Raw genomic sequence first — 25,072 nt, 5'->3', positions numbered from 1 at the left:
GCAACTCCACTGTATTTCTGAAACTGTTAAGTCCTGTATGATCTTGGGAAATATATTTATGAGTTGGTGACTAAGGACTTTGAAGTCAACATGAAGTCTGAACAGATGTTTCACTAATGGTATTTGTGAAAATGGCTGTTGGCAGAATTTGTTTCGCCTGCTTAGATGAGTCTTTCATGCATAATGAATAACCATCATCTAAATATGTAATGTTTTAGTGTAGTATATTTATTCATTCCAGCATGAATATAACTAATAATTAATATCTTTTGACCAAAAATTCAAGGCCAAGCAAGATCAAGAACAAACCTTGGTGAAATATCACAGCCCTGTCTCATAAAAGCTCCAAGAGAGAACCAAAGGCTGTTGAAAATCCCAAACTCATTGGTTGACTCGTTAGTCTGTATCTGGCCGTCCTCATACTCCTCTGTGTGCCACTCATATGGACTAAAGCGACTGACCAGGAAAAGCACCACGCTTACGCCGATGTAGGCAAACACGATACACATCCAGATCTCATAGGCCAGTGGGTCCAGGAATGAGAAAACACCAGGCTTGGATTTCTGAGGCTTCTTGATCATGATGGAGATGCCCAGACTCATGAATGGCTTTGAGAAGTCGATGACTTCTTCTCTGACTAAAGTGATAGTCAGTGGAGCCACTGCTATGTCAGCTTTCTAAAATCAAAGAGATTTAATATTCATTCATCATAGGAAACGCTGATTCAAACAGTTTAGAAACTTCTTACTGTATCAATTATGTCCATCTTTGAAGATTAAAAAAAATATATATATATATTTCTTACCCCATAAACCAACTCTCCAACCATTCCATTCCAGATCTTCGTCTCTGCATCTCTGGCTCCATATTTGCCATCTCCTACTATTTTCAGCTGATATTTAAATCCACAGTGTTTTGCTATTTCAGCTGCCAAGTCCACACAGTACCCCTCATATCTTTCATTATCCACAAAAAGGTCAGCATTCTTCTTTAGCATTACATAAGGTGCTTCCTGAAAAAGACAACAGGGAACACCTTGTCAAGGAGCACATATTTCAACAATACAGCTAAATAGTATGGAAAACCACAACTGAGACCTACTAGAATAGTGGTGACGATCACAGTCTTGTTTTCCAGCCCCATTGTATCATTTGGGAAGAGATCAGACTTTGTCACAACCATTTTGTCAACTTCATTCCAATAGCCAATCTGAAAAAGAGAGGCATTTGTGAGTAACTTTTTTTGACATTTATGATGTGAAATAACACATGCTGCTTTCCATTCTATATACTTTTCTTAGAACTAAGCCTTACCTTAACCGGTCCATTGCTTTTCAGTTCCATGACATTGACTGTGTAATTCACCCTTTTTCCGTATTGGTCAAACTGAATATTACCAGTGAGACCATCAACTCTCACCTGCATGAAAATTACATGACAGAAAAGGAATATCATTTTTGAGGGATTTTCTTTTCTTTTTGTAAAAAAAATGGCCTCTAAAAGTGACAATCAAGGTTCAAAATCATATTTAAGTTAAGATTTTATATTACAAATACTTTAACAACTCCATATAAACAATACAATTGTATATATTTTCTTGTGTTCATTGGGCAGATTCTGATAATGACTTGTCACCTGTTTTAGGGCACGCTCTATCTCCACCCCTTGTGCCCAAGGTACAGCAGGATTGGCCAGACAGTCTCCATTGTTAGCTCTACGCGAGATGTCAATTCGCTGTTTGTGCAGATAACGGAAGGCCTCAGTCATCACCTGAACGGCGTCATATGTCAGTGCTGAAGTGTACTGGATACAGAGAGAGAGATGTTAAGGAATTAGTTAACAGGGTTGGAGAAGAAAATCTGAAAAATACTTGTACTGTAGCAATTCTAGCATTGAATTCAATATACATTCACGAGTAGCACGCATGGTGCTGCTGACACAGGAGTAGGTGTTCTGACATAGAACCTGGATAAACTGCGGCTTGTTTAAAAGCAGAAAGATGCATGCATTGTGGTACTCTTGTGATGGTAGATAAAAATTGTTGGATAGAGTTATTTTAGTTTTCTTTGTGCTCAAAAAACTGTATTCTCAAAACTTCATAAAATTACGGTTGAACCACTGATGACACATTGACTATTTTAATGATGTCCTCACTGACATTCTGGGCCTTGAACGTGTTAGTTACTTTAGTTGCTGGTTTGCTGTTTATGCAGTGTCAGAAAGCTCTCGGATTTCATCAAAAAAATCTTGATTTGGGTTCCAACAATGAACTAAGGTCTTCGGAGTTTGGAAGGTGAGGGTGAGTTATTAATGTCAAAGTTTTAATTTTTGGGTGAACGGTTCCTTTATTGCATTTACTTGGTAAAGCTGTCTCAGGAAATAACAGGAGTTATATGAATTTCATTACATTTGAATTTGTTTGCTACCGCAATGCACAGTACATTCAATTCAGATCCATGAATGTACTGTAATTTAAAAGGCGTTCTCAATCCTACATTTTCAGAATCCATTGGTAATGTAAGAATGAAACACTTAATTTCAGTCCCAGGAAATTAAGCACCTACTTAGTCTTTGTAAATTGGTGAGAAGACAGATGAGACTACATTTTATCTAGAGTTAAAAATGACTAACAAGCTCGTCCTGCAAATTGCCTGAACTATACAGGCATTTAAATGAAGAGGTTTTATGTTCATGTAGCAATTACCTGAACATCTCTTTTCATCATATTTAGTGAAGCTGTCTGTAACATTAAAAGAGACTGTCTCACACACACACACACACACACACACACACACACAGATCTCACCCGTATCTTGTTGTCTGCTCCAGGATATTCTTTTTCCTCCAGGGCTTCCCAGCGCTGGTCAAATTTGGATACCAGAGGTTCATCGAAATCCACAATCTGAAAGCCTGAGACATTAGCTCCACCGTATTGGATTTTTGAAAGATCTCCATCCACAAAACCCTGAAAACATGACATGGTTTTCTCAGCATTTTTCACACATTTTCAATAAGACGTGTTGTTCTTTGGTAGTGTTTTATTTTATATAATTTACCAAGTTTGCTATGATGTAGTGATATCCTTTCACATGCCTGCCGATAGTTATGACCTGCAAAGAGAATAATGAAGCTCATGAAATCAATGAAATTAAACTACACTTCATAAATATATATTAAATAATTATAAGAAGTGTATACTGCTCCATGTTGAAATAAAAGCAGTCTGAGAGGTTTGTGTGCTGATGGCAAGGTACTTGTAATGTGTTTGCCCAATTGTGTGTGTAGATAAAGCTATATTATAGAGCCCAGATCAGCTGCATTGATTCTGGGGGTTGGTTAAACACACTTCTGCAGGCTTTAAATACAAATCAATAACTCTTCTCTCAGGGTGCAGAGAGTGTGAATGAAAAAACTCATCTCATGAGGACTTTTCTCCCCGCTAATGGTGTCTGTTTGTGCAGCCTAATTGAAGATTCATAGTTATGGTGCTCTTAAAATGTACTAAGTTGCTTTAATTGTTAGTTTTTATATTGTTATTTAAGTATTAAGTAGACTTGTGGTTTAAAGATGAAAACAATTCTTTTGGATTGCCTAGTTCTTTTTCTTTACATACATTACTGTTTAAAAGTCCCTTACACTCACCAATGGTACATTTATTTAATAATTTTTTTAAAGTAAATACTATAAAACTATAAATACTGTAAAAATAAAATACTATTAAATACTTGGAAATATCTAATTTAATATATTTAAAAATGTAATTTATTATGTCATTACTCCAGTCTTCAGTGTCGCATGATCCTTCAGAAATCATTCTAATATTCTGATTTAGTCCCCAAGACACAGTTATTATTATCCAGTAGTGCTGGTTTGTGTGTGTGTGAATTTCCCCCAGAAATGTTTTATGATTAGAAAGTTCAATAATTTACTAGATTGTTGGATAATAAATGTCAAAAAAAACAAAAAAAAACAACAACACTTGCTGACCCTGAACTTTTAAATGATAATGCATTTGTTTTGCTTTGATTAGATTGTTTATATGTCTGCATTATTTCATCACCCATACAAATGACAAAGACTTAAATTAAATACAGATGCAGCTAAACCAGCTCAAATTTTGAGCACATTTTTTGAGCTGAAATACTGTATGCTAAGATAACGTTGATTACATCAGAACTATTCAGTGCATCAGTTGATATGTATACCTGTTCCATGATATCTTTAACTTTGTCCTGTTCACAGTCAAGAATCACTCTGCGCTCCTTCTTGTTTTCTAGGTCCTGAAAGAGTGAGCGATATGCTTCATCCTTCCTGTCATCCTTCATGTTGCCCACATTGATGGCGGTCACCTGCCATTTCTTCTCTGCTGCTGTGTCCAGCACAACTTGGAGAGTGGTAAGTCCTGATTATGAAGATGAGGAACAGATTAGGTTTTTAGAAGATGCTAGGAAGCAATAAAAGCTACAAAGGTCAAACTAGGCTGCTTAAAAATTATTGAAATAAAGTCAACTCTGCAAAGAAATGTGCAACATTTTAGGCAACTTTTGGGCTTAGCTCTCATGATATGTTGTTTTCTTATGTAACTGTTTCAGTTTCTTTGCATGATTTACAGTACTTCAGACCATTTTGAATCATTGGTGGCCAGTTACATCCTTAATAATACTCCATGGAGGATTTGATAAAGAAAATAAGACTCTAAAATTGGCATTTTCAGTTCTTTTTTTGCTAGATATTGTATGCTAGATATGTGCATTTGATTTGCAAGAATATAAAAACAGTGTGTCAACAGAGTACATTAACCGTGGACAAAATCTAAGGGAGTGTGAGGCACAATGTGTTTAACCTTGGTTAAAGGTGTAGCTTAGAGACATGAGGATCAAGGCTTACAGCTATTCTTGGAGATAAGTGATTAAAAGCTCGTTAGTAAGGGCCATTAGTGCAAACAAATGAGATGTGAGCATTGAAATGCATTGTTACTCCAGCACACTCCAAAACCACTTCTCAATCTAGGAAATCCTGATGTGGGTCACTTAAAACCTAAGAAGCAAATGAGATGATAGCACTTCTGATCATTATTGTTCCAGCACACTCCAAAATCACTTCTGAATCTAAGAATGCCCGATGGGTGACATAGAAGCTGAAAATTGAACCATTTGCAGGCAAATCCTGACTCAATAGGAATTTGTTTAATTTGCTAGCTGATATGTAAAAAAAAATACAAAATAAATCAATAAATAAGAATTAGTCATTTGAAATGTAAAAAGATTTAGAATTGTAACACTTATTTGGGCAAAATAAAAATAACAACAGCAATAATAACGCATTTGACATTTACTCAACCATTCAAAAGTTATGGTCTGAAATATGTTTATGCTTTTTAATAGATAGATAGATGGGTGCCATATTTTAAACAATTGTTTATTTTTAGCATGTATTATATTATTTTATGTAGTGGTCTGTTACTGAACCACAACCATTATTGAACGTGATGTCGGCTGTATTCCATAATCTCATTGTCTTTCCATAAGCACTTCGCAGCTGGATCTTTTTTAGATATTCAGGGATGTTACACTGATTTAATTAGCCATCCCAATTATGCAGGGGTTATGGATGAGTCTCACATCACAGTGAGGGAAAATTAGTCTTTGTGCACAGTCAATCCTTCATTGATTATATAAGACACTATAAAACAAAGAAAATCACCAAGAGAAGATGAAGTAAAAGGAGATGGGGAGCAGTGACTGTCCTTCAAGATCAAACATTTAGCATTTTTCCATCTCAAAAATATATCTAAATTACGACCCATGCTCTCAATGTCAAATGTAGATGCATGTCTCATGTAGAGATATATTAATGGGTGCGTTCATGACCTCAAGGTTGATTATTGTAATGATTAATTGAGTGGTTGTTCTGCAAGCTTAATAAACAGACTCCAGCTAATCCAAAATCCAGCAGGTAGAGTTCTTACTAGAACCAGGAAGTATGACCATATTAGCACAGTTCTGTCAACACTGCACTGGCTCCATATCAAACATCGTATAGATTAAGCCCTGAATGGTTTAGCACCTCAGTATTTGAACAAGCTTTTGTTGCACTATTCTCCTCCACATCCAATGCATTTTCAAAACTCAGGCAATTTGATATTACCTAGAATATCAAAATCAACTGCAGGTGGCAGATCCTTTTCCCATTTACCGCCCAAACTCTGGAATAACCTACCTAACATTGTCCGGGAGGCAGACACACTCTGTCAATTTAAATCTAGATTAAAGACCCACCTCTTTAATCTGGTTTGCACATAACACACTAACACATTTTTAATATTCAAATCCGTTTTTTAGGCTGCATTAATTAGGAAAACCGGAACTGGGAACACTTCCCATAACACCCGATGTGTTTGCTACATCGTACGAAGAATGGAATCTGCGCTAATATTAGTCTGTTTCTCTCTAATTCCGAGGTTACTGTAGCAACAGATCCAGTCTGTATCCAGATCAGATGGTCTCTGCAGTCACCCGGATCTAGTACCTCTACAATTTTGAATGTCAACGGAGACCAAGACAACTACCATATTTTTCGGACTTTAAGTCGTACCAAAGTATAAGTCGCATCAGTCCAAAAATACGTCATGACGAGAAAAAAAAACATATATAAGTCGCACTGGACTATAAGTCGCATTTATTTAGAACCAAGAACCAAGAGAAAACATTACGATCTACAGCAGCGAGAAGATGGCCATTGGTACAAGACCACAGGAAACAGATGAGTCCTCTGCACAGTCTGACTTTGCTGCAGCTTGGAATTTAACTGCTGGTTTATACTGGCCAGAGGAGTACAGTCCCCCCGACTGTGCCTGGTTTCTCCCAAGGTTTTCTCTCCATTCTGTCACCGATGGAGATTTGGTTCCTTGCCGCTGTCGCCTCTGGCTTGCTTAGTAGGGGACACTTAATTACCAGCGATTTCGTGGTATCAGCGATCTGACTTGATTGCACAGATACTATTTAAACTGAACTGATCTGTATGATGACATCATTTAATTAAATGATTAACTTCCTTTTTGCTTTATTGACACACCATTTTCCTATTTAATGTTGTTCAGTTGCTTTGTTAAAATATCTATATTGTTAAAAGTGCTATATATATAAATGTGACTTGAGTTGACTTGACTAAAAAAATTACAATCCAGAAAATCTTTAAGATTTAATGACCTGCTGAAACAGGAATTCTGGTGCTCTAGCATCTTTTTCAGTTCTAAGCATATTTCTCTTTTGTCATGCACCTGTCCCTAATGACAACACCACCTAACAAGCACAAGAGAGCGTTTGTGAGGCTATATGAGTGTGTCAGCTTCACTCTGGGTCCCCTGTCTCATGTGTTCCAGGACCATGGACAGCGACACGCCAGATCCACATGAGCAGCAGTAAGAGTGACGAAATGACCCCCGGCTACCATCACTTCACTGCTCATCAGCATCCAGTGAAAAAGGATGCTGGCATCTCCACCAGGTAAGTGATGAAGAAAGTATCTAAAGCGATCAACAGTCATGCAGAAAGCACCCAGCAGGCTGAAAAAATCCATCACGTCTTCACATCTACGCCTCTGAACAGAACAATTAACTGGAACCTTCACTTAATTTATATAAGCACAACAACTACCACCCTGGCCACCAGCCACTTTCACTTCCACACTCTGTGGTTTAAAAATAAAAGCTTTTCTAGGACTATAAATTATGAATTTGTTTCCTGCTAAAGTTCTCAATATCAGGCTTGAATAAACTCTTTATCAACCCATCAGCCATTTCTTTACTAAAAACATGCACAGTTTATATAATGAGGCAACAAGTGTGTATCGCTGTATCTGTGAAGGTTATCTGGGTTAAAAAATGCAGTGGTGTGTGATTGACTTGAAAAAATGAATGAAATATATATATATATATATATATATATATATATATATATATATATATATTAGGGGTGTAACGATACGCGTATTCGTATTGAACCGTTCGGTACGACGCTTTCGGTTCGGTACGCGGTACGCATTATGTATACCGAACGGTTCGTTGGAGTAATTAATTATATTTGAAAAAAAAAAAAAAAAGAGAGAGAAAGAAATATAATGATATGCGTTCAACAAGGTAGCCCAATAACCCAAACAACGTAACAGGCAACGCCCCTGACACTCCCGAAGAAGAAAAAAACACCATCTTATATGTTTATGTTAGGCTACTCAGCAGGCGCTCGCTCACTCAGTACACGCTGAAGGCTCGTTGCAAAATAGCCAATGCGTTTAACAGACTAGAAATGAGAAGATCCTCCAATAACCAACAGGTCTGGTGTTTGGGTGCACTTTGGATTCCCTTTAAGCTATAATGGTGATGGCAAGAGAGTGGTGGATAAAAAAACAACGGTATGTCGCATCTGCAACATGACAGGGTACACCAGCGGGATTACAAAAAAAAAAAAAAAAAAAACCAGCGGGAATATCTGGGATATATGCGTCAGTACTATCTGGGAAAAGACGAAAAAAAGGAGAAACTTGCACGCAGCAAACTATCCCTGCAGCATTTAGACACTATAGCTTACAGGGAATCCAACCCAAACACCAGACCTGTTGGTTATTTTAGGATCTTATATTTCTGGTCTGTTAAATGCATTAGACATTTTGCAACGAGCCTTCAGCGCGTGCTGAGTGAGCGAGCGCCTTAGGGGCCGTTCACATATCGTGCCTAAAAACGCGTGGAAAACGCTAAGCGCGTCTTTCTCCTCCTTTCCAAAGCGCTCGGGCAGAAGCGCTCATGAGGCGTCTGTCTTTGCTAAGCAACAATGACGTGCTCTCTCCATGAGACGCGGAAATTTCAGCGAAGGATAAATGGATTTGCAGCTCTAAAAATCGCTTGCAGTAGCTCTGCTACTGAATTTATTTCAAAATTGCAATCCATATACAACTATGATCAGCTGTTCCTTCATCTTGGCTGAGCTCTCAACGTTGTTACGGGAAAGGATGAAGCTGATTGGTTGGTTCTTGTCACATGACCCGCGGTGCGCTTGCGGCATTCTGAAAAGTTGAGATGTTTTTACATTTTGCTGTATCTAAAACGTATCGAACCGAACCGAACCGAACCGTGACATCAGTGTATCGTATCGAACCGAACCGTGAATTTTGTGAACCGTTACACCCCTAATATATATACACACATATATATATATATATATATATATATATATATATATATATATATATATATATATATACTTTCTTAATCAACTTTATTAATCATAATTACCCTCTTTTAGACTACTATTCAACAAATCTTTCCACAAGTGTAATGAAGGTTGCAGACATGGATGTGTACTGTACCACTAAAAAAGGCTTACTCACAAGTCATCATTTTAATCGAGCAATTTTTAAGTAAACTCATGACATGACTGAATGTGGTGATATCTGAGAAAGTGTGTTGTTTAATAATGAGATCGCTGCTTTTTGTAGAACTGCTTAAGCTGAACTGAACTTGTTTCAAATTGATCAATTTCACACTGAACATGGTACTGAATCAACCACAGCATGTAAATCATCTGTAAATACACAGTATATTACGTACCCTATAAGATGCAGTGCACATCCTGTTACAAATCTTAAATCTTCCACATTATTTGCACAAATGGAGGACTGGAGGAATACTGAATTTGGCATTAAGTTTGCATTTTTGACCGATCTCACCAGTGAAAACTATCATGACCACAGGCGCTGTGCTGCTGCTCTCACACAGTAACACCAACACATTAATAACACACACAGCACAATGGTTACCATGGGAATGCAGCGTCGGTTGACCTAATTAGTATGACAAGTCATGTAAATGCGTGCGTCAAGGTGCATATTTCATCCCACATACACAACCACACAAGTCAAAATAAATAATGCAGATTCAGCCCGCTACAAAAGCAAACAGTCACAAAGGCATACAAGCGAATGCACACACAAAGAGGATTTTTGGGAACATTGGGTTATGTATACATAATTAATATTCATAAATGATAAATGACACATTGTGTGCATGCTGATCTTCATCACAGGAAAAGTTAAAAGTAGCAACCTCACAGTTAATAAAACATCACCATTACGGTCATTTACGACACCACGGTCCTCAGAGACTCACGTCAACCGTTCTCATTAGTGCCACACAACTCTCAACCTCCACAACCATCAAAGAAAGTGAGAATTAGAGGGTGACATAGAGGAAAATGAGTAAGACATAAGGGAGATTGATAAAAAAGGAGAGTGAGAGACATAGATGAGCTTGAGGCAAATAACAAGCTGCAAAACAAATGCCAGTAGGTCCAACAGACACAAAATGAACCTTTAATAATGCTGGATCCTGCTCACTCCAGCTCAAGGTGCAAAATAAACCTGAGGTTCATGTAGATATGCCTTCTGACAGGCTAATATCCTTAAATATGAATATCCTGAATGCAACCGCCATAATCTTATCTGTAGCATCAAATATTGTCAATTGCTTTTATATAGCATCATAATACTGTGTGAAATATAATACTGTCCCAAGCCCTGCATTTTAATGATGCCCCATGCTGAACACTTTACTGAGACACTTTACTCATATTTATTTTAAAATGCTAAAGGAATGGCTTTATCCAAAAGTGATGATTTGGGCTAAACAACAAATCAGCTGATGTGCCTGAAAGCCTTCCCACTTGCAAAACTCAAATGGAATCCTATTTAAAAGTAAGCCTGTTATTTTTCCTTAGCTCACACACGTCATGTTTATGTGGTGTTGAATAATGCAGCGCAGTGCCTTACCTCGGTCACTGTCGTACAGGTAGGCAAACTTGTCCCATTTGTAGTACTCAATGAGACTCAGGAGAGGCCCTTTGATGTCTGGTCGCATCTGAATGATAAACTGCTGATTTCCGTCCAAGGGAAAGCTTGGTGTGATGAAGGAGACGTGCAGTGTCCCGCAGAACGACGTTATTGTGTTCACTGACTTCTTGTCATAAAATCCAAAAATAGCATAAACTCCTCTTGAGAACTGAGAACAGACTGTAAAAAAGGAGAATCAATTAGAATCGGATGGAAAAGTAACACATCATGAGAGTCTTGCAAAACTGTAGGATCTCATTTGTAAAGATTCTTCCCTCCCCTAGTGTAAAAATAAATAATTAAAAATACTAAAATGTATTTGAAAGTATTCTACAAATACATGCGCATATTTATGTGGGACTGATTATTATACAAAGATCATATTTAATAGTGATATTTAAACAGATTTTAGGCATAATATTAAAATGTGTATTGTGCAATAAAGAAAAACTCCAAATGAAGTTTGATAATATTTTTAAATCAGTAATTCTTAAGTGACATGCCAATAAAAAATGTTAATGGATTTCAAGTATACTTAGTATGAAATAAAAGTTATTTTCAAATAGTTATGGCATAGCTTTTTATTTCGTCAAAATCTCTGAGAGACATGCAAAATCATTATAAAATGATGCTTATTAAGTAAAATGTTATCAAGAAGTATGTGAATATTTTTTTTTTTAATTCACTAAATATTTTGGAAAAAAATCTATATTAAATAGTAGCATAAAGTAAACATTTAATAAACGTTCAGGTACATGCTTCTATACCTCAATTGTAATTTTTAAATAAAATTATTATATTGTTGTATTATTTAAACATTATTAATTTAATGTATTTTTTATCATAAAGATTTACATACAATAAGAAAAAGAAAATGCAGAAAAATATAATCTAGTTAGGATCCACTGTTTTTTCAATGTTGTTTAATGTACTGATCAAATTAATTCTACTTTGGAAGAATGTAAACTTCTTTGTTCCTATATGATGTGAAGTCAGCAGAAGTAAAAGATGAAGGTTATTACTGAGGGTTGACATAAGCAAATGTATTGATGAAATACGCATTGCAATCAGTGTAATCAACTTAAGGCCTTTTGTAATTAGACTTGCTGACAAAATTACGACTTATGATGACAGATGATGGTACAAACACTTATTTTTATTAATTTTGTAATCACTGCCATCTTGATCCTGTTGTCTGGTCAAAGCCTCAGGATATGAGCAAGAGCAACAGTATTACTAATAAGGGCTGTTTGTTGGCCGCTAATGAGTCTTTGTGTCACTCATGCTGAGCATCCTCATAAATCACACCAAGACAAACGTAGCTGCAAAAGACTGCAAGTACAGTGCGTCCTCATGTTCCTGAGATGGTATAACATCCTGTAACTGGGCCACCTCTATATCAATGACCATCTGGCTCTGAGCCTCTGGAATATTTTCCCTTCCCCCACTTCCCCCACCCACGACAACAGCTCTATTTTCAACCCGGACTGTCGCTATTTCCCAAGACACCTTTCTGCCTGTCACCTCCATGTATCCATTTTATACAGTAGACACTTCTCCATGGCATGTGACAGATCATAAAGCAAAAGTACGCAGCTGCTCTTAGCCCTGTCCTTAATGAGTGTGCCTCTCAGAGTGTGTTGGATCAGCCTAATGAACTAGGTCAAGCAGCATAGTTGAAAGCATTTATGAGCATAAAACATTCTCATCTCTAACCAGTTTCAACATTTGCATTGATCTAACAATCAGAGGGGCAAGAAGAGGTCAGGTCATCTGATGGGTCAGAGGAGGTCATCTGGTAAATGGTTGATGAATCAACAAAATGTGGCATGCTAGTGCTGATACAAGCATATAAAGCTACATTTGATAACTATTCAATGCAAATGTCATCTACCAGACATGCTTTTAATATTCCACATGAACTCCATGAACACAATGAACACATGAATTTTTTTTTTTTTCAAATTACCAGCTGTATTACAACAAAATCGGTGAGAAAGGATGTTAAGTACAGATAAAAAATGCACTTTCGAATTGCCTTTCCTCAGGCTATTACTGTCTAAAAATAATGGGACTGTTTCTTTATTATGCTGCCAATTATTGCTTGCAGTCGACCTCAATACATTCCGAGTTATACTTCGATTAGGGGAACTGTTCCATTCCCTATATGAATTGTATATGAATTGTAGTTTTAAAGGGCATATTATAATAGCCTCAAACTGATGTCTATTTAATTATTATTTCCTATATAATAGATTTATATTCAAACTAGAGACGCACAACCTTGCATTTTTTCATTAGAATATATTTGAGAAAACTATTAAAAGTAGTTATATTACTTGAAAAAATGTAATAATATAAAATACACATTTGAAATGAGCGCACATCTCTAGCAGGGCAGTGAAGTAGAGGGCAGAAATTGTAATCAATTAAGTTTTGCATCATTATTGTAAAGTATTCTGATTGATTTATAATTTTTTTTTTTATATATTTTTATTATTATTATGACATTATATCATTATATAAGTGAATAGATTTATTTATTATTATTATTATTATTATTATTATTATTATTATTATTATTATTATTATTATTATTATTATTATTATTATTATAAGATTTTAAGGGTTTATAGTGCCTCTATAATATAAAGAATCCCCTATATAACCCATTTCTCAATATGTGTGCTACAGTGTGTAATTAACACAAACTTTGATTTAAATGTTTGTATGGCCCAGTCAGTCAAGTGTGAAAGAACAGTAGATGTAGGTCTTATTAAAGTCTTTTAATCATGAGCAAGACTGCCACCATACAGAGAGCGAATGAGACTCGAGAAGCCATTAATGACACTGTCACATATGACTGCTTTTCAATGGCATAGAGTCATTAGCATACAGAAACAACCCTAACAAGTGGAGTGTGTGGATAAATTACTTCATGCTGTTAATAGCTAATGCTTCCGAGCTCTGCATATTTATTTCATTTCTTGTCATTATTTTTACATTTCATTGAAATTTTGTGTCTCTTAAGAGTGCTATTCAAATCTCTATATTCTCTAAAAAAAATACTGTGTGGAAGAACAAAGACTACATGGTGTAGTTGGAAATTATTTGTATCTAATTCTGTCAAGGGACAAGTATTATGTCACACTTTTCTGTAACTACAACTAGTTAGGTCTTACAGGAACAGTTGGCTCACCCCAAGACATTGCAAACTCATACTCATACTTTCAAAATGGTATTTGACAGCAATATCAATAAATACATACTGACACACACACACAAACATCACATTAATTAATCATGATTGATTTTATTTGACATGTACTTGGAGGTGTGCTGTTTAGAATGGATTTTATTTTTTATTTCATTTATTCACATAATGTTCCCTTTCTTGTACATGATCATACATGCCTAAAGAATTTTACTTATGGAATTATTCAATTAATCAGCTGTTTGAATCCCTACCATTAATCATGGACAGAACTGTCTATATAGTTTATATATAATGGTTAGGTTTCATCTAAATGTTGGTGCAATAAAAAAGTAGTTATAGTGCACCTTTATGCTGCAACTAGTCTAAGTTGTAACTTATGCACAAGCCCAGAGTCTGAAGAGCTAAAAAAGGACAAAAAATACATAAAAGGGCTATTATTGTTTGCTTTTTGCATTTGATTATAAATGTATTGTTGTAATAATCATTCTAAAAGCAATTGGGGTCAGAAAAACATGAGGGTGAACAAAATAATGACAGAATTTCTGAGTTTTTGTACCCTAGCCCTGAGTTTTTGTACCCTAAAATTGATGTGTCTTCTATGAAGATTACGATGGTCTAAACCATGGATACAGCTCTATATGGGCTCACCGGGCCTGATCATAGAGCTGATATTAAATGTGTCCTGGTGTAATGAAAGCAAGGTAACCTTCAGAAAGAGCGAGAGAGACAGAGAGAGAGAGAGAGAGAGAGATGAGAGAGAGATGAGAGAGAGAGAGAGCGAGCGAACAGAATGCCTGTAGTGGTATATTTAGCTGTCCTCATTAGTTGGCCTTATTTTCTTGCATCTGACACATTCTGTTCTATAGGGCTTCTATTTCCTGGACCTGCGATCAAGTCTGCTTCCAAAATGTGTTCCTTGATGGACTTGTAGCTTGCGGAGTTCATTTTAGTATACATTATAGTATTGAATGTACTGTTTACTCTGAATTTAAAATTACATTAACTAAAGCGAAAATTGTTTCCACAATATTGTGGAATATGTTACACATAAGCACAAATCACTTGTTCACACTGATATAGGTGCCACATAAAAGCATTATACGTACTCCTCCATAAGTCCTCATTATCATTTTTAATTAGTTTTTTTTTTTTTTTTTCATTTTATTATTTGTTTCTTTGAACTAACTGAGAGTGTGCACGGTATAGTCGAATTAAATGTTGATTTGTTAGCGTGATAATTTTTTGTGTTTCTCCGCCTCTTATGTGTTGACATAATAATGAATTGCATATGCCACCTTATCGCTGCTTACCAAACCTTTTCATAGGGTCCGTACTGCTAGCCAACAGAATTGTGGTTGCTTTTTTATGGTCTGCAGTACATTACTCCGTCTCTTTTCACAGTATGATGTGCTAAGGATGTGAATGCTGAGATGGCTGGTTTTGGTCAGATTTAATAGGCTCTGGCTGTTATGGTGTGGTCCTGTGGGTGCGTTTAAGTCCGTATGGGTCTCTGCGTATAAAAGCAAGTTTATGTGAGCAGACATGTCTGAGCGGACACATTCCTGCCATTGGTTTAAGAGGAGCATTGTGGGATGGATGCGGTTCTCACAGTCTCTTCCTGCAGCTGCTCCATGGAAACACAGAGAGCCTCAGTCCCCTGCAAACCCTCTTGTTTACAGAGACCGGATAGAGGCATGCTAAAAAGATAGGGGGAGGTAAAACAGACAAAAGCCTGACCTTTAAGACCTGACCTAAAAATCTGATTTTAAACACATGGGGCAAAAGTTCAAACAAAACATGTTTCAACACATAATCATGTCATCTGAAAATGGAGAGTGATTTACCGATTAAAAACAAAGTGTTCTTTATAAAATTAATAAATGATAATACTTTGCAATTTTTGATGTGAAATTATTTTATTCTATCCGAGCTATGTTAATTAAAAACTAAGAAAAAATAAAAGATTACACCAACCTTACACTTGCAACCAATAGTGTTTGTTTGGGGTGGGTGATTCAGAAATATTAAATGTAAAATTTAAATGTATGCAATTAGCAGACGCTTTTATCCAAAGCGACTTACAGTGCATTCAGGCTATCAATTTTGACCTATCATGTGTTCCCGGGGAATCGAATCCCCAATCTTGCGCTTCATAACGCAATGCTCTACCACTTGAGCTACAAGAACATTAAATATTATATATTATTTATATATTTATATTTATATAATATTATAATATTATCAAATATTTTAGCAAAAACAAAATGTAAATATTGTATTGGCAACGATGTTTTTATTTCTATTTACTTGTACTGTACAAACCAGTATTATATAGACATTATTTGTAAAGTATTATTACGCTTTAGTACAGGGATCAATTCTCAGTATTAACTAGTTGCTTATAAGCCTGTCATTAACACATTGGCTGTTTAAAGCAAATATTCTGCAAGACCATAGTCTACATCTACATCTATATTAATAAACAGCAAATTAGGAGTTTATTGAGGCAAAAGTCATAGTTAATGGTTTGTTAATGGCGAGAATTGGACCTTAAAATAAAGTGTGACCACTGCATTTATTAATATTTTGAAATAGCTTTTCTATATACATGTATATATTTTTATATATGTATATTTTTATGTAATTTTGACGTGCTTATGGTTTTATATTAAATTATTTTGTTTCAGGTGATTGCCAATACAGCATTTCTATTATTTTATGTATATAAAATAATAGTATATATATATATATATATATATATATATATATATATATATATATATATATATATATATATATATATATATATTTTTTTTTTTTTTTTTTTTTTTTTTTTTTTTTTTTACGTTTATTTTTGATCCAATATTACATTTTTTTATTTAAACTTTATTTCAGTTAATGAAAATTATTTTTAATAGTTTCCATTTTAGGTTAACCTTAACAACGTTGATGCCAATGTTTTGTTTCGTTTTTCTTAGTAATTTAGCTGATCCGTATCAGTAAGATCAGAGAATTCAGGCACACATTGAAGGTTGAATGCAGAGCAGGTGCGTGTGACAAAAACAGGCAAAGAGGAAATTCTGCAAATGGCTGGATTAAGAGAGTGCAGAGCAATGATGTGTCTCTGCATCTAATAAGGTTCTGTAAGTAGCTCGGAGTCGGAGTCCAGTATAATAAACATATGAGACTTGATGTTTGCTCATTATTGATGTGCTGTTTCCATAGCAACAGCAACAGCCAGACACTAAATGGTGCGAGAAGAAAATCTGAATGTTTCAAAGGCTGCAAAACAAGCTTGATTAAGGGAATAGACTAATAAAACTTGAATTGATTAAAATAATTTTGTTTTAAAACATACCTTATTCATTTTAATGCGAATACTCTACTACTTATATAAAATTATCTGTGAATTATATTTTTTTTAAATAAAATTATCTTTGTTCAATAAGCAGTTACATGTATTACTAATAATTAGCATAATAAACATTTCCTCTGATAAGTAATAGTTCATTAGCCTAATTGGAGGTCGTTTGCACAGCATCCTGGCATTTCAGTACACAAGATTTAGAACATGTGATTATAGTCATTTTACAGCAGCTTTGAACATGGTGCATACGATCAGAAATTAGAATCAAACATGCACAGCCAATCAGATTTAGAATAAAAACACTGTTTTTTTTTTTTTTTTTTTTTTTTTTTTTATACTAATAGTGTTTTAAGGTCTTGTTTTTTTTTTTTAATGGCATGCTTTCTTCAAAACATGAGCTTAAAATAATGTAATTGTCTCTGTAGATTGATAAAGTGAAAGCCCTTATGGTGAAAGTTATTATAATGCAGTCAGCATGAATAGCAGCAGTTTGTGGACTTTCAAACACTGTTCTGAATTGACTTCTGAGAATTCCTGTTCAAACATGCACACTGTAACCACAAACTGAGCGCAACCACTATGATTAGTCATGCTTAATTTCAGTCATGAACACTTTATATGGATTACAGCAGGGCGACGGCGATAGATGCAATTTCCATTATGTAAATGCAACTCTTTAAAGGAACCCAGCATCTCCATGGTGACCGTCGAATAGAGCGTGCATCTTTCCTGTGTGTGTGTGTGTGTGTGTGTGTGTGTGTGTGAGAATAAGTGTGTGTTGAAGTTGATTTCACACTCTGGCAGTACAAATCATATTCCACCCACACAAACACACACACACACACACACACACACACAAACACATGTTCATTCTAAGGGAGTTATTCAGTGGCAAGTGTACAAGCTTAGGAACAGATAAACCACAGGGCGTCAGAAAAGTCTTCCTATAAGGGAAAGCTCATCACTATGGAAACAATGGCACAGTCTGGCACGCTGGCTGTGAAGGATACTAGCTGGAAGTCTCTTCATTTCCTCTGAAAAATCCATAAAATATGCACATTTAAAATTTTAGCATTATTGCCTCTGCAAAAATAGTGCTTGAATGGAAAGTATGTTTTATTTCTTTGTTTACTAGGTTCATGAATGAAATAGATTTAAAAAGTATATTTGTTTCTGTGATGCCACAGTTGAATTTTCAGCATCGTTACTTCAGGCTTCAGTGTCACATGATCCTTCAGAAATCATTTTTAATATGCTGATTTGGAGTTTAAGAAACATCAGCAGGTCAACGGATTATTCATCTGATTTTAATTTTAATTTTATTTTAAAAAGCAAAAAAAAAAAAAAAAAAAAAAAGGTTGAAGCAACCTGTAGTAAATTGCATATTATTTGCCTACTGTTCAGGTTAGGATTATGACAATTATCATGAAAAAAAAAAAGTGACTCTCTATATATCCACAATTGTGCAGTTCTAGTTCAGAGCTATAAAGTATCCATTTTTATACATGAGAGGATGACAGGTTTGAGCACAGACTAAAAGAGAGGCCATATTGAGATGTTAACCAGTACTGACTCTCACTCATTTGTCATGATGAGATGATGTACTGGACTTACACAGAAATGTGACAAAGCTATGCTGCCTCACACAGCTCAGCCTTAAAAGCTCTTACTGGATGGCACACAATTACTGCTTCCCTCTGTATGAGAAGACTAGAGAAAGTGGAAATCGAACTGTCAGATAATTTATGCAGGCCATGTCTGTTATGTAGCTGCAGCCAGGGAAAAAAAAGTGCTTTTAATAGATGGGGGTCATCCCTGTGCGGGGAGCTGCTGTATACTGCACTTCACTGAAGACTCCTTCCCAACACAGCCTCTTTCAGACATGTTCATCTTTCTTTCTTGGTTTCTATCTTTCATATTTGCTTTTTGTTATATTCATGCATTGTCCAACTTGCTGAAAATGGCATTTAATTGCATTTATAAAACCAAGTTACTTATCAGTTGCTTAGTGACTTCATTAGGAACTGTGACATAATGCATGGTTTTTTATTTATTTTTTTAATGGCATGCTTTCTTCAAAACATGAGCTCAAAATAATGTTTCAGCCGATTTTACCTTGTTGGAAAATATGAGGTCTAGCTAATATTAGACAATGCAAATGCAAAATATTAAGCCACCAAAACGGAAAATATGAGTCATACTGCGACAGATGCAGTTTTAACGACAGACATAGCCTGTCATAATGATGAAAAAAAGTGTCTACTTTTATCAGAAATAAATATTTCAATAAATGTCCACAATTCACTTGACATCGGCAGGTGTTATAAAGTTTACTTGGGACCCTGACTTCAAATCATTCATAGTTTCTAATGCCCTTTTTCTGTTCCGTGCTTTTTCCCAGCAGTGTAGCTCTAAAGCCTTTCCCAGGCTGCTGTGTGACAGCCGGATCAGAGCGAGCACTCCTGAGAACCCTACTGTGTCAGGTAGGAAAAAACAGCAGGTCTCTTTAATTGAAAAGGGATCGAATCACACAGTTAGCGGAAGATAGTCGAAGGACTGGGTATGTACTGACAAGAAGCAAGGATTGAAACACACGCAGCTAATTTATTTCCCATGGTTAATAGACTTCACACACTCCCAAACCAGATGTGCAGCGAGAAGGTAGATCAGCGTAGATAGCTTCCTCGCTGTATTTATGGATACTGATATTCCTAGGGGTTTATGTTTGTATGTTTCTTGGTTAGAGCATTTAGTGAAGCACAAATGCACTGAAGCGAGTTCCAGCACTGGAAGTGCTTCCAGAACCAGGCACAAAACCACAGTGGATATCAATCAGTGCTCCCAAATGGAAATTTGTCAGCTTATATGCAAATGAATGTCCTGAGAAACTACTCAGAAAATGATATTCAAAATAATCAATTCGAAGATATACTTTTTTAGAGATGATTACTAATACATAACACACATTTCCTGGTGTACAGTAAAGTGAGTTGCACATAACTATACTAGAAGATACACTTTTCATCTCATTAATCACACTTTTCATAATTAATCTTTAAGAAATGCCAAGGAGCGGCAGACTCTTTAACCGTATTTATCTACAACTAATCTGTGTCATATTTTGTGTAATGTCAGCAAACATGCTCCAGATATGTCTTCCAGATAGATGCAAAGCCTAAGGAAAGCTGACCAGCACATCTGCTTTCTTGATTCAAATAAATACATATAAAGAAGACTCATAAATCCACTCAATTAGATTCGTGAGGCCCTTTGCAAACATAAAGCTTCCATTTTAAAAGCTGGGGGGGTTTATCAGTCAGTCTAGCCTATTTGCTGTATTGAATTTTTTTGTTTGTTCAGAGAGGTGGACAAGAATTCATGGTAAAATCAGAGAATGTTATTTAACGTTATCATTATAAATAGTTCTTAACCTGCCCTTAATCGTGGCACCTTAACATCAAATATGTTACTTCAACACATGTTAAGAACAAATTTCTCAGTGAAAATCAGTTTGAAGCTGCCAATGACAAACAACCAAGCCGTATTTATACAATAGCACAAGTGCTTTTCAGGTTATCAGATAATGTCAGCAGGCTGATTCACATCTGAAGATAAGAGCTAGTATAAAACACAGCATCTTGCCAATAGAGTCTCATTAGCTGCATCTCATACCAAGGTGGCACATCTTGTTGTTTGTCTCATTTAACACTGAGCCATTCGCTCTATCTGTTCTGGAGTTGTCATACTTCAGTAACAAGATCATTCTGACTCATTCCTAACCAGCAAAACAGAGCAAATGTCAGGTTTAGAGAGTAAATGTTTCCCAAACCAACAAGAACCGTGAAGTCTTTCCTATACCAGAGACCAAAGACCTAGGCTGATTTGTGTCGCACATCCACTGTGTTCTTCACGTGCTTCATGTTGAATAAAACACATCATGACTGATCTAAATGGCATAGAATGTGGTCTTGGTTGAATACTGCTGATGGATACGATCTCCCCAGGTGCTTTTGGAAGGAGACATTAAACTGTATGGGAAAGATGGAGACGATAAAGCGGTGCCTGTAAATGCATAGTGCCATCTAGGGGTTTTTATGTGTGAGAAATAAAAGGAACAATGCCTGAAAGACCTACTGTTACGACAAAACACTCATCTTGAAGAATAAATATGAAAAATGGTCAATTTAGAGAGAGGTGAGATTAAAGTAAGTTTAAACAGAATTTTTTTGATTATGCAAGACTGACCCAGTTAAAAGACAAAATTTACATATATTCTCAAAGACAAAACCCTTGGGATGCATACTTTACAAACAGGGAAAACATCTGCAGGCTAACTGGCATTCAAACATTTCCTTTTTTTCAATAAATATGCATTGCAAATGAAGTAATACTGTAGATCATAAATGCTTCAATATCAAATAATAGGTTTAAAATGCATCTGTAATGAACAGGAAACTAAAACATAGTATAGAATGTTCTCATATAGTTCTCATAAAGGAAAAATGTTAACTGAAGCTTTTGAAGAGAGCTTTCTTCAACAAGAATCCTTTTTGAAATATTGCTTAGCAACAGCCCACTGAATACTAAATGAAATCCTTGAAAAATAAGTGATCCACTTAATAAAGGCTTTATTTATTCATGATCATCTCATAAAGTTCTGTGCTGATTAAATCGGATGCAGTGATGGTCAAAAAACTATAAAAGAGGTTTATCATGCATTGGAAATTTCTCCTTCTTATTCTTCTGACCGTTTCTAGCTCAACAGGCTACCCACACTAACAACAGCAAACATGTTTATGCATGTGTTATAAACTGTATGTTTTGACAACTGTATGTTATCTAGCCTTATGATGCTGATAGACCAAAAAATAAATAAAAAAAATCCTACAAAATGACATATTATGCCATAGTTTTACATGGATGTTTAATTGCATAAATTTTATCTGCATTTATGATTACTTAAAATCTAAAGATCAATTGGGGCTCTTTTAGTATTATTTATTTATTATTTACTTTCATGGACTAACTGTAAGACATTAAACACATTAAAGCATTAGACCATCAAAAACCTTTGGGACATAACTTTTTCCTGTTTATTTTAATAAAAAATGAAATAACCACTTTTGCATAACTTACAATAATAATTCAATTTATAACACTAATGTGTGCGACTGAAGCTGCCAATATAGGCCAAATTTGCACATCTGTCGTGACAAATCTATAATCTATTCCATCCCACTTATGAAAAACAATTACCTGAAGCATGACAGATGTTTTGAAAAATGCCACGGGTTTTTTAGCAGAAAATTACATCATCATCATTATCTCAGGGGGCCTTTCGCCCCATTGTACCCAAAAACAGTGTGTGAGAGAGGCTAAAAAATAAATAAAAAATAAAAAGCTACACAACATACTAAAAGGCCACAAGTGAAAGGGTCAACTTCAAATTTGACAACATAATTACAATTATATATATATATATATATATATATATATATATATATATATATATATATTTTTTTTTTTTTTTTTTTTTTTTTTTTTGATAATGTAAAAAAAACTTGCTTCCTGTGCCAAAAAGGATAGTATTTATAGCATTTTCTTTGCCGAAATCGGAGGGAAATTACCCGAAGACAATAGCATGGTTAAGCAGCTTCTGATGATGAGAGCTCATTCTCATCTCCGTTACTGTGGAAACCAGCTTCACATCCCTCTATACACAAATTCCTACCAATAGCCACAATAACTTCAGAATCTTCATTCCAATTGACAAAATCTGATTTTGTTCAACATACAAAAATAACGAAGCCCTGTATAATCTAAACTATGCAATCACGTTTATTCATATAAAAAAAAAAAATATGACATAACTTACAGCAGTTAGTTACAGCGAAACTGTTTGCTACTTCCAGATTGTCGATGTGAGGCGTCAGTCTAAATTCAGCCGTTCCGAACTGAACCATTCCGATCCGAAACGCGCTGTACTCCTGATCAGCTCCCCTCGGAAACAAGCCCCCTGCACGACACACACGAAATATATGTTAAACAGTTATACAGTTCAAATGAATTAAAACGTTAACTGTATGAAAAAATTACGCGCGCACTAAACATACCAATTTGAACACTTGGAGAGCCTCCAATTGTCAACCCATATAAGAGGGAAATGAGACAAATCGATAAATTCTTGAACTGTTGCATCTCCACGACAGTGTGTGTTCACCCACTGTATGAAGGAAATATTTGCCGTTTACAGTGTTGAATCACATCCGTAACATATTGAGGCGTTGCTGGAGAATGAGAGCGACTTCTGTCTGCAGGTGGTTCCTCTATCGCGGACTCCCGCCTCAGTCCCGCTTCTGGAGGAATAATGCAGATCTCTCTCTCTCTCTCTCTCTCTCTCTCTCTCTCTCTCTCTCTCTCTCTCTCTCTCTCTCTCTGTCTGTCTTTCTCTCTCGCGCGCGCTATCTCTCTCTCTCCTCCCTCTAGTCGCGCGCCTTCTTATGAGTTGATACCTTCACTTACACACAGGAGCTCGGCACGCAGACACGGAGATCAGGGAGGTGATTGAAATTAGAAATCATTTTTTTAAGAACTACTTCAAAACACACGTGTCCTTTTCCTAATTTTTGTGCTTGTTTTGAATGCAGACGTTTTTGAAAAGAAAAAAAAAAGTTTTCTAAACACATTTTGATTTAATGAATATCAAAAGTATCAAATGCTAAAAATAAATAGGTGGTGTATGGGGGTAACTTGTTAATCTTGACAAAAATGTTTTTATGTAAAATGTTTTTAAACATCTATTTCAAGTTAATTATTGAAGTCATTAAGTTGGTAATACCACACAGTCATGAGGGTCTAAAGGGGTGTTATCTTGTTTTGTTTTTTTCTAGTCATATGACAACAAAATGGCTTCCTACATGTTGGTTATGCCACACTGACTTTGATTTGGCTGAGACCAGTTGTTGTTTTTAATAGCAATAATATTTTCAAACAAAATTGCTTCCATGCAATTTAAATAAAAATAATAATAATATTTTATTTATTTATTTTTTTTATATAAAGCTGTGTTCAAGGCATCTTTGTATTTTCTCTCTTAATAAAGAGAGAAAAAAAGGTTTCATTTCCCCACTTCTTGAAAATGGACAAAATGTACTATAAATCTAAGATTAAAAATATAAAAGGGGTTTCGTTGTCTAATAGATATTCTGTTCATTTTCCCCTTTTGAAATGTGATGACTCACTCAGTGAGAACAGGCGATCATAAATGAATTCATATTTTATAATCGTACAAAAAGTGGTAAATTAAAAAAAAAAAAAAATTCATCCGTATGAGCTAAATATAGAGTGTATCTCCATGGTCTTACTGTGGTATATGTGAAGAGGGATGTAGCTAAGAATTCTGAGCCGATTACCTTTTTCAAAACAAAATTAGAAATTGTTGTGAGTCCCATTAGACCTGCGGGTGCTTGAGTCATTCCCACCATTTACTCCACTTGCTATGACCCTGGACTGTCATACAGGACATCCAACATGATGTTCACATCTGAAAGGTTGCATTGCCTTCAGGACCATGGACAGGTCCCTCTCACCTCCACAAAACAAATGACATGA

At 35.5% G+C, this 25,072-nt stretch overlaps 1 protein-coding gene across 8 annotated transcripts in view; it reads right to left on the bottom strand.

The window, feature by feature from the left end:
* gria2b (glutamate receptor, ionotropic, AMPA 2b) overlaps window positions 1–23,845 on the bottom strand; it is a 31,883-nt gene extending 8,038 nt beyond the window's left edge. For 4 of the 8 annotated variants that reach the window (XR_008156931.1, XM_052575080.1, XM_052575076.1 and 1 more), the window contains exons 1-11: window positions 23,575–23,845; window positions 23,337–23,477; window positions 10,818–11,057; window positions 4,205–4,401; window positions 3,056–3,109; window positions 2,806–2,964; window positions 1,635–1,802; window positions 1,314–1,418; window positions 1,102–1,209; window positions 806–1,012; window positions 310–677 (exon numbers count right to left, since the gene is read on the bottom strand). Coding sequence is in view for 6 of the 8 variants with exons in the window: in XM_052575080.1 (XP_052431040.1) it covers window positions 310–677; window positions 806–1,012; window positions 1,102–1,209; window positions 1,314–1,418; window positions 1,635–1,802; window positions 2,806–2,964; window positions 3,056–3,109; window positions 4,205–4,401; window positions 10,818–11,057; window positions 23,337–23,477; window positions 23,575–23,659 (1,832 nt within the window). In the remaining 2 variants the exon portion in view is untranslated. The remainder of the gene's footprint in view (window positions 1–309; window positions 678–805; window positions 1,013–1,101; window positions 1,210–1,313; window positions 1,419–1,634; window positions 1,803–2,805; window positions 2,965–3,055; window positions 3,110–4,204; window positions 4,402–10,817; window positions 11,058–23,336; window positions 23,478–23,574) is intronic. The other 4 variants (XR_008156932.1, XM_052575075.1, XM_052575079.1 and 1 more) reach the window with 2 other exon arrangements.
* Window positions 23,846–25,072: the final 1,227 nt, after the last annotated feature.

This window comes from Carassius gibelio, chromosome B14 (genome assembly GCF_023724105.1).
Source record: "Carassius gibelio isolate Cgi1373 ecotype wild population from Czech Republic chromosome B14, carGib1.2-hapl.c, whole genome shotgun sequence".
NCBI classification, from domain to species: Eukaryota; Metazoa; Chordata; class Actinopteri; order Cypriniformes; family Cyprinidae; genus Carassius; species Carassius gibelio.
Note: the sequence above shows the minus strand (reverse complement) of the source record. Positions and strands in the feature narration are given on the sequence as shown.